At 36.9% G+C, this 14,637-nt stretch overlaps 1 protein-coding gene across 4 annotated transcripts in view; it reads left to right on the top strand.

Annotated features, from left to right (window-relative positions):
- Window positions 1-14,637, top strand: part of LOC135107363 (uncharacterized) — a 61,089-nt gene that overhangs the window by 33,730 nt on the left and 12,722 nt on the right. For 3 of the 4 annotated variants that reach the window (XM_064017116.1, XM_064017115.1, XM_064017118.1), the window contains 9 exons: window positions 551-704; window positions 4,915-5,136; window positions 6,056-6,214; window positions 8,555-8,685; window positions 9,009-9,144; window positions 9,357-9,528; window positions 10,194-10,335; window positions 10,603-12,019; window positions 12,520-12,722. In XM_064017116.1, the coding sequence (XP_063873186.1) occupies window positions 551-704; window positions 4,915-5,136; window positions 6,056-6,214; window positions 8,555-8,685; window positions 9,009-9,144; window positions 9,357-9,528; window positions 10,194-10,335; window positions 10,603-12,019; window positions 12,520-12,722 (2,736 nt within the window). The remainder of the gene's footprint in view (window positions 1-550; window positions 705-4,914; window positions 5,137-6,055; window positions 6,215-8,554; window positions 8,686-9,008; window positions 9,145-9,356; window positions 9,529-10,193; window positions 10,336-10,602; window positions 12,020-12,519; window positions 12,723-14,637) is intronic. The other variant, XM_064017117.1, reaches the window with a different exon arrangement.

Genomic DNA, 14,637 nt, shown 5'->3' with positions numbered 1-14,637 from the left:
AAATCTGTATAGTTGTTTCCTTGTTTAAGGGTAGATACTTCTAATTAAAATTTAAACCTGAAAAGGAAGTGAATTTGTTGTAGTGGAAATCAGAGGATGAATTAGAATGTGTAAAAGCCAAGTAATGATTTTTCTGGGTGATATTAAAAAAAATGTAGCAACTTTATATTAAATAGGGTATATATATATATATATATAGATATAGATATAGATATATATATATATATATATATATATATATATATATATATATATATATATATATATATATATATATATATATATATATATATATATATATATATATATATATATATATATATATATATATATATATATATATATATATATATATATATATATATATATATATATATGCAGACACATTCATATATGCATACATACTGTGAGTCAATGTGTGTGTGTTCTGGATCTGTGAGTACTAAACAGCCCACATAGCTACAGATAGGATGCTATAGAGTTATTCATTTTATTAATTTTCCCCACGTGAATAGCATCTTACTTGTTAATTTCTGATGCAACAATGCAGGTGTGGCTGGTGTCCTTACATCTCTTCACGCCGGAACGTGGTTGAGAGGCACATGAAGGAGAAGCATAACTCCAAAAAGCCTTTTGATTATGTTATAAGAGAACCAGAAGATCCTGAATCCTCCTCAAAAAAATCTGAAGACAAGCCAGTTGAGGTAAGAATGATGTTAATTGATGTAAAGCACGAACCTTTTATATCAACAGCAAACAAATGTAGGTGATGATATGGCTTAAAACTAAACACTGTTGACAAGCATGAGAAGTGAATTTCAGGTAAAGGTTGGAAACATCTTTGCTCGTCCTAAGAAATAAATTTATTTTTTATTTTTATTTTTTTTTTTATATAACTTCTTTCCAAGGATGGCAGAGACAGGATGATTTAGAATACTTAACTGTTCCTCATATGTTGGGAAAGATGACTTCATGGATCAAGGTTGGAGGGTCAGGAACAGGTTTTCAAGGATCTCCTATATCTGTATGAAATTGAAAGGAGTTGGAAGAGGCTTTTCTCATTTTGCTATTTTCTTCTGCATTTTTCTGGATGGCCCCTTGTCTTTGTGGGAAAAGCTAAGATTTTGGTGGAAGTGCCTGGTTATTGCACAGGTTGTAAGGAGGAAACACTGCAAGTAGCATAAAAGAAAATTTTAGTGTTATAAGTGGCTACCACACATACAAGAAACAAGATTAAGGGAAGCAGCCAGTTGAGGTAAGTGTTTGGGCATGAAGTATGAATATATTAAAAAAAAAAAAATGGGGTATAGTTACATCTTGTGGCAAACTCATTTCAAAGTGTAGATTTCTGGATTTTATGGTCTGAAATGCAACTCCTAAGCCTGGACTCTTGCCTTGTGAAGTTTTGATGAAATGCTTGCAAACATAACTTGATAATAATAATAACAATAATAATAAATATTTTATTAACATGACAGTTGGAACACTGAAAATACACATTTAAATGGGAAAAAAATAACAATTTAATTTGATTAAAAATAGGCATGCATATAAAACATAGCATTTTGGCTATCTATTATGTGACTGACCAGCTTGGCTGAGTCACTTGAGGTCAGAGGAGCTTTTACCTCTGAGAGGAAAGGGAGGCTGATGGTCACATCTTACCTGTATTTATACACCTATTTTGTACAAAATGAGGATGTGCAAAATGTCTAAATAGTCAGTAAGTGCATAGTATAAAGGTATCAAGACTTAAAAAATAATAAATAAAATAAAAAATATAAAAAAAATAGAATAAAATAAAGAAAGTTCTTGTTGTGGCACATTTTGAGGACAGGGGACAACCACCTGCCTGTCACACTTCCTCTGTGGCTCAGGACATTACATTTTCCAAAGAACCAGTTATCTGTGTATTCTACTTCCCAGGAAGAAGAATATCAAGATATACAAAAGTGCCATTATTAGGGAAAAAAGAAAGAAGTGAGCAGTCCATCAGAAAAGTTGGCAGCTGATGCATTATGAAATCAGAGAACATACCAGCAAAATGAAATACATAACAACAAAAGGGCATAAGAGGAGCTTGGATAACTCACTCTATCAAAAGAGGTAATTCAGAAAATAAGCATTTCATTGCTTTCAACAAATTTTCATGTTTATAGCAAAAAAAAAAATAAATAAAATAAATAAATAAATAAATAAATACAAATCAGTCTCTTAGATTGAGGATTGACAAGTAGACTTAACCTTTGACAGGCTTGCTCATAAAATTTTTCCACCTTTACAGCATACTTCTTTACAACCTGGATTAGTTTCTATGCAATGAAGACTCAGTAAAAGTAGAATGGCTGCTAGATGATTCAAATAAAGTTATGCTCCAAAATTTATGAATGTGTTTCTAAAATTTTCATCTAAAAAATTAGGGAATTAGCCAGAAAAGTAAACAAGGTTTTCACATTCAAGACCAAAGTATGATCTTTCTCTGAAATGAAGTAAGGGACAATGTAATTAATCATGTAGGATGAGACACACTGGAAAATGATGGTATGGGAATGTAAGGATCAGTGGGAGGGGCAGGAGGGACTGTTGGGCAACAGCACTTATCTCACAAATCAAAACCACAAATGGACTAAAATGTAAAGTTAAAATTTTTTTGGTGGAAAAGGATCAAAATCTTTTATTGGTGATGTGACATGGGTGTGTGCCCCACCAACTCACTGTGTTAGTGTTGTTGGTGTGTGTGCTAATAAGAACTTCAGTGCATGATGAAGACCTGCTGGCTGTGGAAACTTGATGTAGTTGATCAACTTAGCTTTGCGCCCAACAATTCTGCTGACAGAAGCCAGGACATTTCAGCAGTCGCCCACACAAGGTACTTGACACAGCTACTTTCTGATGCTTTAAGGTGTAAATGTACAGTGACAGTGTCCATTACTTTTTTTTGTGGTCAAAATTTATTAGGAACTCAGGCCACTCTGCATGACTTACAGCATGGAATGATTTTCTTTTTTCTGATATAAGTAACACTTACCTGAAGTTATTTTGATATATGTTGGTAACTGTACAGTCTTTTTTCCATAATCACTAAGATCATATATACATTTATCATATTTGGTGCTGTAGAAGACACACCTTTTCCAGAAAAAAATAAAGTTTACCTTACCTTTCATGTCCTTTGATGTAACACATCTTTTAAAAATATCTTTTGTGATACATTATTTGTAAGTGTGTCATCTACAGCCAAATACAGTACTCGTTGCTTTCCCTTTCTTTAAGATGTGTTGTTCTGCTTAGATATGTATAATAACCCATCACTGCAATGAATCATTTGAGATAAGGGTGGTTCATTGAAGGCATAACTTATTTATAGACAAAAGTTCCCATATAGGGATCTTTTACTGAATTCTGTTTCATATATGTATAAAAAAGGGCATTGTGACATGCATTTATTTAACTAGCATCCAAAGCCCAACCACAATTTTTCCTTCAAGAACAATTTGTGTCTGGCTGCCTTCACACAAAGTGATTGTCAATGGCATAAGCATGGTGTGGGTGAAGTATGTGTGTGTGTGTGTGTGTGTGTGTGTGTGTGTGTGTGTGTGTGTGTGCTCTTTGTTGTTGGCTTCTTATTGCTATAATGAATAACAAATGCACATTGACAAACCCAAATGAATTATTACTGAAAACAATGTTGAATTGTTGATACTGAATAAGGCAGCCACCCATCATGTTTTTCCATTGTCAGTTTGCTTCACTACCTTCAGTTTCCTGCATGTGTGTTATCCTTTCCTCTTATGCTTTTGTACAGTCTGGGAAATGGTGGAATATGGGACATTGAGGGCTTGGCAATTGTGGTGTTATTAGCTTCATGTCATATGGAGTTAATGGGGGTGCACCTTGTTGCAATACAGGACTGATGTAAGAACTGAGCTATAACACCATTAAATTATCTAATACTATTGTGGTGGGTATAAATGCCATAGTTCAGTTAACCACTTTATTTAAAGGTATTAGGACCATATGTGCAAAGTGATGGCATACAGCACTGACCTTATATTTCATGATAAAGATGCAAAGAGATGCAGCAACCATTGCCTATAGGATTCAGTCAGACTCTGATTTGCTGCTAAAGTATTGATAATAGTAGAGTGGTGGTGCTTACAGAAGTAGTGGTGGTGATGATAGTATTTGTGATGGAGATGAGGCTGCTAATAGTGGTGGTGGTAAAAGCAGTGCTGATAGCAGACTTAGCTCCTTAAATGTTCATATTCAAGGGAGGTGAGGTCAGTGGCACCATTTGGGCTGGCTGTGGGAGTGAGCAAGAGCACACAGGCACTTAAAGCTATGAGATCTTGGTTCCAGCACAAAGGACTAAGCTAGGCTGCTCTCCAGTAGATTTTTCATGATAATTTCTGACAGTCACAAGGTTTTACCTTTAGTTATTTTTGGCATTTGTCTTCAACAATCCTATGTTGAATGGTGTTTGTTTTATCCACCAATTCCTCATAAACATTGTGATAATACCAAGCAAACAGATGTACAGAAAGACTGACAGAGCACTCCTGGTATTATAGGAATAAGTAACTGTGAAATGATGGTGTGTAAATATTATGATTTTGGGCTTGTGAATACTGAGAGCAAAATCCTCTTATTGAGACAAATACTCATGATCATTATGTTACTATATTAGGCATTGTTATGTTTCTATTTTATACTTATTATGTGACAAACGTTGGAGATGAGATGTAGCAGTAAGGATCATGCATAGCTGGATAGATCCAGCTAACAATAGCAACAATTTGGGAAGTAATTATACACATCTGTACCAAGAAGACATGATACATATTTCTAAAGATTATGAATTACTTCTCATGGTTTTGTATTGTGTGTGTATCAGTGCTCAATTTTCGCCTACAGGAACCTATTGGGAATATCCCTCAACCAGCACTTCAGGAAGCACAGTGGCAATGTGGACTGTGCAAGTTTAGTTCTGTGACGCAGCAAGAGATGCTCAACCATACGAGCTTGAAACATTCTATCAGGAGTCAGTTCAAATGTGGATATTGCAGTGTCAGATCTTCAGTCAGATCAAGTTTTGATGCTCACTTTGCTGCCAAACATCCAACTCAGCAGTTTCGGGTAAGTTTTATTTAGTATGCCCCAGATTTTAATTGACAGCAAATTAAGTGTGCATGTGTTCTGTGTAAACTGTAAGATTTGATTTGGCCTTGACTTGTCCTGTTCCTTCATATGCTCTTTTCCATTTAAGTTTTTAATTACAGTACAGATATTTTTGCTCAAATGACTTCTAAACATTTCCAAATACATCATTATTGGGGTAGAAATGCAGTAAAAGTTTAGTCCTTAGCTTAAAAAAATATTGTAAAACCACATCCAGTTTCTAGAATTGTGTTCTTGCATGTTTTGCAGCTTTTTAGGTTCAACAAGTTATCTCTTGGGTAACAGAATTTTGCACTGCTGTACACTAGAGAAGACTCTCTCTCTCTCTCTCTCTCTCTCTCTCTCTCTCTCTCTCTCTCTCTCTCTCTCTCTCTCTCTCTCTCTCTCTCTCTCTCTCTCTCTCTCTCTCTCTCTCTCTCTCTCTCTCTCTCTCTCTCTCTCTCTCTCTCTCTCTGCAGACACTACTTATAAAGTAAATTATATTATGTAGACAACTTTTTGTGCCATCATTTGCTTCATGCACCCAGCAGCACATCCAGTACATGACATGGGATAGCTGCACACACTTAGCAAAGAATAGGTACACATCCATGTTGAGGAAACATGATATCAGTATCTAGTGGGAGCAGAATCCTAGCAATGCAGCTCTCATGTGTGTATGAGGTGATGCAAGTTTAGCAGTCCTTTTCTTGTGCATGTGTGTATGAGTAGATATTGTGTGGACAGTTTCCTTGAGAGGTCTGTGCTACAGTGTAGAGGTGTTGCTGTGTTATTAAAAAAAATGTATTTTACCATGTATTCTTTGCTTATATATCATGTAGTTATGTGATTTTCTGCAGTGCACATTTGCACCTGTGTAATTCTCCTTTTTTCACAGGTACTTTGTATGTATTATCGTTTAGACTCAGAAGACATTGAGCCTCTAAATCACGGAGATGCACAGCACATGCACGAGCCGCTCTGGAAGCGCAATGATCCTGAACGCATCCGTCACATTCGGGGAATCTTAATTGATGATGACCCAGAAACTAAAAAGGTATTGACTGAATCTCATGTTGATGCCATGACCCTGCTCTCATATAGATCATGTAGTCTTGCATGAAATAGTTGATTTGTTATTGCATGATGTTTCAATACTTGTTCAATACTTAAGAGGCTTGTAATCTGTACATTGCTCAAGCAGACCACCTGATCAGTTGCCTTTGAATGCCAATACACAGTAAAACCTGAGTACCAGGTTGTGTGTATAAATAACCTTATAGATTTAAACATCTTACTATGTAAGAATGAACATAAAGAAGAACTAGGAAGAGTAGGGTTTGTATGATGTATAAGGAAAGGAAGGATAATGGGAATGGAAATAAAAAAAAAAGTAACTAAACAATATTTTACTTATACCAGCTAGTTGAGTGATCAGAGAAGTGCTAATCAAGTGGAATGAGCTGCATGATCATTTTTTGTATTCACAAATGGTTAGCATGTTGACCATGACAATTGATTTTTATCAGTTGGAAGTAGAAGCATGCTTTTGTAATTCCAGCCAGTGTTTGCCCTATTGTATACTGTGACATGTGGATCGGCGTCATGAAGTGTTCATACAATATACATTGCTGCTAATGTCGGCATTATATTTATATCTTGTTGGGCTTGTAGCTGAATGATCATTGATTTCACCTTAGCTTTATCAGGACATTGTATTACCTTAGAAGCTTTGTGACTCCTTATTTGCTGCTCCCTTATTGCTGTTCCTACCAATCATGTCCCCTCATCTGACACATTGCTGCTTCATCCCCAGTCCAAAGTGAGGAGGAAGTCACCTACTCCCTTACATTCTCCTCCTCCCTCTCCTGGTCTTTTCCTTGTCCTCTTTGCTCTCTCTCTCTCTCTCTCTCTCTCTCTCTCTCTCTCTCTCTCTCTCTCTCTCTCTCTCTCTCTCTCTCTCTCTCTCTCTCTCTCTCTCTCTCTCTCTCTCTCTCTCTCTCTCTCTCTCTCTCTCTCTCTTTTTTCCTATCCCCTCCCCTCCCCCCCTCCACCCTATCCTATGTTATTCCCCATCTGCATAAAGAGAAAAAGAATGCATGCATGTGTGTGTGTGTGTGTGTGTGTGTGTGTGTGTGTGTGTGTGTGTGTGTGTGTGTGTGTGTGTGTGTGTGTGTGTGTGTGTGTGTGTGTGTATATACTTTCACACACATGATCCTCCTCTCCCTCCTTCTCTCCTTTTCCTCCTTACCAGCTGTCTTCTTCCTTCCTTATTATATAATTATTCACTTATTTTTCTCATTTTTATGCTGTGTGTGTGTGTGTGTGTGTGTGTGTGTGTGTGTGTGTGTGTGTGTGTGTGACATACATCAAAGGTAATCCAGTGCAATCCAGGCCTTTATGTTGAGAAGCCACATGAATACTGTATTTTCTGAGCACAAAAAAAGCAGCTTAGGTTCAATAAATAGGCTGTCCTCAGTTGCACAATAAACAACAAGCTAAAGCAGAGAGTGAGCATCAAATTCTGCATCAAACAGCAAATTTGCAACAGAAATCTTTGACATCATTCAGTTTGTGTATGGCAATGAGGTGACAAGTTGTGCAATGTGTTTCAACTTGTATGGACACAAGAGCAGCAGAACAAGATGGTGAGGTCAGGGCAACCTTCCGCAAGCTCAGCCTCTGAAAATGCGGAAACAATTCAGTTCAGTGACTTGTGCTTGAAGACTGTTGGAGCTCCATCAGGGACATTGCTGCCATTACTGGTGTGTGCAGGCAATCTTCCTGTCTGATTTAAGCATACACCACATTTCTAATGTGTGTATAGCAGCAGGAACTTTTTTTTTTTGTAAGAAGGGCTCAGGCCAGAGACACTGCAGGTGGCAGTCCCAAAAGAGGGCAGTCCAGAAGAATATTAAGAATTAGAAGAAGTGCATTGAAACTAAGCATAAGATTGTTTAAAATCTCAGAAAGGACGTAATTAATACATGGTGTTATGTTAAGTATGTTTTATTTTCATGCTTCCTGTTTGATCAGTATTATACAGTTTGAATGTTTTCTATGTACATGGTGCAGAGTTTAAGTGACAGACAAAGAAGAGAAGCTGAAAATTAGATAAAATAACAAAGAAAGAAGTGACAAAAAAAAGTAACAAAATGAACCAGCAAAAGAATAAACAATTTTGGTTAAATAGCTAAAAAATACTAATTATGTATGTGTGCTGTCTCCACAAAAGGAATACTGTGCCTACATCACTGAAAAGCAATGAAAGGCTTCATTTATACTTCCCTTGTAGTGTGTTGGAATACAAAAATACTGATAAATTACTAAACCTCTGCTGTCTCATGGATATAGAAATAAACTGAAAATTTTTGATGATCCCTGTTTTCCTTTCTAGAATTGGTTCAAACAGATGGGCACAGGGAAACCTGACAAGGGGGAGTTTGTGTGCCCAAAGTGTGGATCGTTCAGAACCACTTGTGTGTCCACCTTCCGCTCTCACCTGTGCCGGGAAGCATCTTATGACAGGTAAATTAAAAATCTACAGGTTCACAGAATTTGGGGATATATGTAGTCATGCCATGTTGTACAGTGGTCATAAGACTGTCTCTTTCCACCAGGGGCTGAAGGGGCTAAGAGTGTGAATGATGTGTGTGGTACTTTGTTTGAACCACCCTGTGTGGGATTGCCAGCCTGGTATACACATAAGTAAATAGATGCAGCCATGAGCTCACACTGGAGGGAAATCACAGGGTAGCTCTTCCCAACCAATGCCAGTCTTCTGCATTGGGTGTGGTCACTTGCCTGCTCTTCTCCAGAATCAGTGTTACTCATAGTAATCACTTCTGCAGGTATCAGTGTGTAGAGTGTGGGCTAAATAATGCCCTCTTGCCCAGTTTGCAGCGCCATTACACCAAGATGCATCATGCACCATTTACCTCAGAGTGTTACCTTGAACTGCCTGTTGAAGAAGAAAAGGAAGGCTGGGTCAGTAAGCTTTGAACTTTTTCTTTTTTCCCTTGTTTTCCTTATTAAATAGGATAAATTCAGCAAGTTTGATATACTCTTTGTCAAGCCAGTTTGTATTATCCAGTTTGTATCCTACAGCAGATGTATTTTATTATATGCAAAACCAAGTTGCTTTTGCACACACTGCTGATTGAAAAGACATTCTGATTTCTTCCATTATTACATTTCAGGTTGAACAGGTCATTAACCATCAGAAGAATCTTATAAAGAAATGGCAAGAGAAGGGTGACACAGATCCATCATTTGAGTCTCCATCCCAAACTGGACAATATCAGACGTCCCCAGGAAAATCAGCCATTTCATCAAGACGGTCTTCAAGTGCCAGCTCTCATTCCTTGTCAAGTGGGTGGTTTTCTTTGTATTTATTTGTGTTGGTGTACTGGGTATTAGGATAAATAATGTTTTAAGGAAAATTAGCCTTTTTCATCCCATTCCTTGTCAAGTGGGTGGTTTTCTTTGTAAGTACTGTTCTTAGATTGAGGGCTCCTTAATTTTGCTGTTGTTGATGACTTTATTTAGATTATGATCAGCATATTTAGATTATGAGCTGTGTGTTCGATATTGCAAGAAAATTATTATCAGGTTATACTGAATAGTTTACTGTATTTGAAAATGCAGTGTAACATTTCTCATATGTCTCTAGCTAAAGAATCTGCTATGGTCCTAGAATTAGAGTAGGTGTGGAGTAACTAAGGAACAGTCTCATTATGAAGGGGCAGGGGTAAACCAGTGTATGCTGTCAGACCTTGCTGGAAGTATGTGGTCAGCTGTACTATGCCCAACTTCCTTTTATATAGTAGGACAGTCCATGAGACTATCTGTTTCCACCAGGGGCCAACAGGGCCAAAAGTGTGAATGATGTGTGTGTATATGAGTGTGTGGTGCTTTGTCTGGGCCACTCCATGTGGGATTGCTGGCCTGGTATATAGATACATAGATAAATGTTTCCCAAATATGAAACAAGTGTATTTATCTTTCCCCACCTTCTGTGTGCTCTAATCCTGCAGGTGAGGCAGCTCAGGAGCAAGGTGGAATTGTTCTGCATGACTCTGGCAGTGAGCGTGGTCGTTTCATCTGTGATACATGTGGGTCTGAGTGCCGCTCAGCTGCTGGACTCAAAAGCCATACGACAGCCATGCATCAAGCCAGGTCTGCTCATCCTCTTCCTTATTGTTTGAGATTCTTAAGAATTGTTGTTTATTTTTTGGACTGTGATCCATTAGAAATCCAAGTTGAAGGAAGTAAAAAAATAATTTTTGCTTTGCACTAGATTTTGTGTTTTATTCTCATTATGTAATATAGCCTTAATGGTACAATACCAAATAATTGCTCTTCACTAATCCAGTTAATACAATGTTTAAGAAGAAAGGATGATAACTGCATTCCATCCTTATTTATCTTATTTTCTTCTTTTAGGTTCAAATGTCATTACTGTCCATTTGCGAGCAACAGTGAAGATGCAGTGAAGCAACACAGTATTGCCAAGCATCCCAAGCTACAGAGTGAGGTGTTGGACGTATCACAACGAGTCAAAGTTCAGAGAGATAGTGTCTCTGAAGAAAGCAAAATCCTAGAAAAAAGTAGAGAGAATCAAAAGCAGGAAGGCATTGCTTTACCTACTGTGGAAAGTTCCCTCACTACAACTTTAGAATCAAGTGGTGTGAATCTTCAGTGTTTAGAAGACATGAGTGAAGAAACATGCGAAGGAGAGGTTGCTTTAGAAATAGATCCTTTAGAAGATTCACAATCTTCAGTGGTAAAGACTTATAGTTGTAAATTTTGTCCATTTACTACAACTACTCCTTCAGGTTTGAATCATCACAAGCGCACTAAGCACAAAGAGACACGTTTGTTCATGTGTATGTACTGCAAAGGACGATTCAACAGCAATGTAGATGCCTTACGTCATCATAAGTGGAAGCATTTGTCACAGAAACCGAACATTGTTCACATGGTGTATAGCAAAACAGAAGAAGGTCTTGTGAAGGAACAAACTGATGTCAGTTACTCTGAAGGCAGTGAAGTAATATTACCCTCCAAAGGTAGACCAGCAGCAAAATTAGCATTAGACACTAAACCTGGTAAAGCCAAAGCTAAGAAATCTTTCACAAAATCATCATTCGTCCCTAGTGAATTATCAAAGAATTTGCAACCACCCACATCTAGTAATGCAGGCTCTGAGCCCACTTACACCTGCTGTCATTGTAATCAACAGTCAACCAAAGTTGGTATGGAGGAGCATATGAAGAAACAGCATAGGGATCTTCCTTACCAAGTGAGAAGAGAAGAAAAAGACAGAGTGTTCACAGAAGTTCACATTTACAAATGCATACATTGTGTTATTGAAAGCATATCACTTGCACAGGCTATGGATCACTGGATTCAAAATCATCCTCTGTTAGATTTTAAATTTGATTTGGTATTAAGACACTCAGGAGAAGTTTCTAACCAGGTTGTCACCAGCACAACACTAGACAAAGATTTAACTCAAGATGTGACAGATGGTGAGAGCAATGTTTGTACAAGTGACATGGATGCTGAGGAAGATGCTGGCGTTACGTCATCTGTTGCCTCGTGTTCTGACATCACAAGTAGCTCAGAGAGCTCCAAAGTAGTGCCATCAAGACAAAGAGAAGGCCTAAAGGATACATCATCAACAAGGAGAAGTTTAGATACTGAAGAAGAGGAAATAATGGACATCTCTGAATTAATAGGAAAGGAATCTGAAGTACAGCCAGGTGCAGGAGGTGAAACTGAAGACATGATCTACAAATGTGGGTTATGTAAAAAGAGCAGTGACAAGCTTCAGGAACTGAAGGCGCATGTAAACAAGGTAAGTTACATACCAACTTAGTATTGAAAAGTAAAAAGTGTGTGTAATCTCATACATATTTATTTATTTTATTTCTTTTCTAGTGTTCTTTTTAAATGTTCTTTTTACTTGTACTTTTTTTCATATATTTCTTGTGAGAGGATCATAAGATTTCAGTATATTCTTATTCAGTATTAATCATTATGGCAATTACTGTTTCCTTCATGTACTCATCCAGAAGTTTTAAAGACAATTTTATGTATTGCTTTATCTTGTATGCATGTTTTTGTGCTCCAGTTTTCAGTGTTCCTTGTCAGGGGCTCAGCTTCAGACTACAGCCTTAATGCTTTGTATACAAGTTCATATACTAAATATTTACCTTTTTTAATACCTTTATATTAATGTATAGACCATTTCATTGTAAATTCAGTCTAAAAGTCACTTAAATTGCATAGTTGTAAAGGATATTCTGTAACCTTAAATGGACTTGTTTTAAAAAAAAGTTTGACTTTTTTCCATAGATACACCCAGAGAGGGATGTAAAGATCAAGAAACTACCTCGTGGGGTGTTTGAGCAACTGTATCGTGCTGAGTACAAGTGCAGCTACTGTAATGAAAAAGGACGTCACAAACCCATAACAAGACATCACAAGTCAGCCCATCCTGGTCTTCCCATGAAGGTTTCGCGCCTGCCTCAGCCTCCACGGGAAAATGTCTATTTCCGGTAAGCTAATACACATGTGCCCCCCCCCCCCTTCCCTCTCTCTCTCTCTCATATATATATATATATATATATATATATATATATATATATATATATATATATATATATATATATATATATATATATATAATGAATAAGGAAGTGTGGTTTTTATTTTAATTTCTTCTCACTCTGTCAGGAATTTTAGCATATTTGGTCTTAAGCTACAGTTAGGTAAGTGTTTAAGTACTGAAATTAAATGATCAAGTCTAACATCATATCAGTCCTGTTGTAATTTTATTAGTTGTATTCATAAGGACTTAAGGATAGATCTTCAATAGATGCTGGAAACGATTAGTTGAAAGTTGCCTGTTGTGTTTATGGGCATTTATTTCATGATAGTGGAGAGTGACCCCCAGTGTAGAGAAAATATAGTATCAGTATAATAAATATGGATAATGCTGTGCATTTTTTGCAGGAATCTTCCCCTCATTTTAAGCCCAGATGAGAGGATTTTACTTTACTGAACATGGTATCCCAGTTTGATGTAGGTGCTGTGACGATGCCTTGGAATACATATGGACTGGTGTCACCAGCACTTGTGCCCAAACATGAGTTCATTGATGGCTCCATTTAAACTGAAGTCTTAAATTAAACTCACTTGATAGATTATTGCATGTGAATGTGCAATATCTTCTAGATTTTGTTACAAAAAAATTAATGAAAAAACAGTGTTTGGAAATCATTGTAGTTCTTCCTAATAGCTAACAATAGTTACAAGCAGTGTTGTTATGATTTTTTAATTGCATAATACTTGTGCTTATAAAAGAACAGTATAACAGACTAAATCATTAACATATGACTGACAGTAGCTCAGTGTAAGTTTTCCTAGAGAGGGTTTTTTTTTTTTTTTTATATATATATGAGAATATCATTTCAAACAGTAATGAATTTAGATTTAGTTTCTTTTGATACCATAGAAAGTTTACTTAGAATTGCTTTTGCTTTTATGCAAAGGCTTCAAAGAAAACATTGCATGGTAATGATCTTACTCTTAAATGAAAAACATTTATCAAGCAATTATGGTACAATAATTGTTTGTATATTTTATATAGTATATAGAATATGCCTCTGTCCAAACAACCAGATGACTTGTGTTTGGATTTGAGAGAAAAAGAAAAAGCTACTTAATTTTTTGATTAGCCATAATGGGGCAGAACCCAACAGATAACTCTCCAGTCAACCTTTTGTGTCAATGTTGGAAATAACTTTTAAAAGTGAAAAAAATAATCTGTACAACCATTATCTCTTATCAAGGCAGCCAAATACATGGAACTAGCACTCTCTTCACACAAAGATCTATTTATGTCTATATCAAGCTGACATCATCCCCAAAAGGAAGTAGGTGAGACAAAGTAGCATATACCAAAACACACACACACACACACACACACACACACACACACACACACACACACACACACACACACACACACACACACACACACTCATACTCATACAAACAAGGGCACAGTTGCTCCCACAAATATTCCCTCTTAAGCTCCATTCCCAATGGGGAAGAGAACTAATCCTTATCAAACCATACTGCATTGATTGTGAATACCTGTAACATTTTTTGCTTAGAATAGGCTGTTGTTGCATCGTTGGTACGTCATGTTTATTGTAGTGGGTTCCCACCTGTGGTTTGCTGGGAGTACAAAGACATTACCTACTGTAAAGGCTCCTGCCAGGAAAGGGGAAAGAAAGTGATACATGAACCCATACAGATGGAGGCATAAGCTCTTTGTTATGCTAGTAACTTTCTCCTTGTCCATCACCATCATTGTCCTTGACCAATACCCTTTGCCGAACTCTGGGAATGTCTGTTGGTGCATGCATGTTTTATAGATAAGCCTGACTATACCTATAATGCTTA

Source organism: Scylla paramamosain, chromosome 15 (assembly GCF_035594125.1).
Source record: "Scylla paramamosain isolate STU-SP2022 chromosome 15, ASM3559412v1, whole genome shotgun sequence".
Classification (NCBI taxonomy): Eukaryota; Metazoa; Arthropoda; class Malacostraca; order Decapoda; family Portunidae; genus Scylla; species Scylla paramamosain.
Note: the sequence above shows the minus strand (reverse complement) of the source record. Positions and strands in the feature narration are given on the sequence as shown.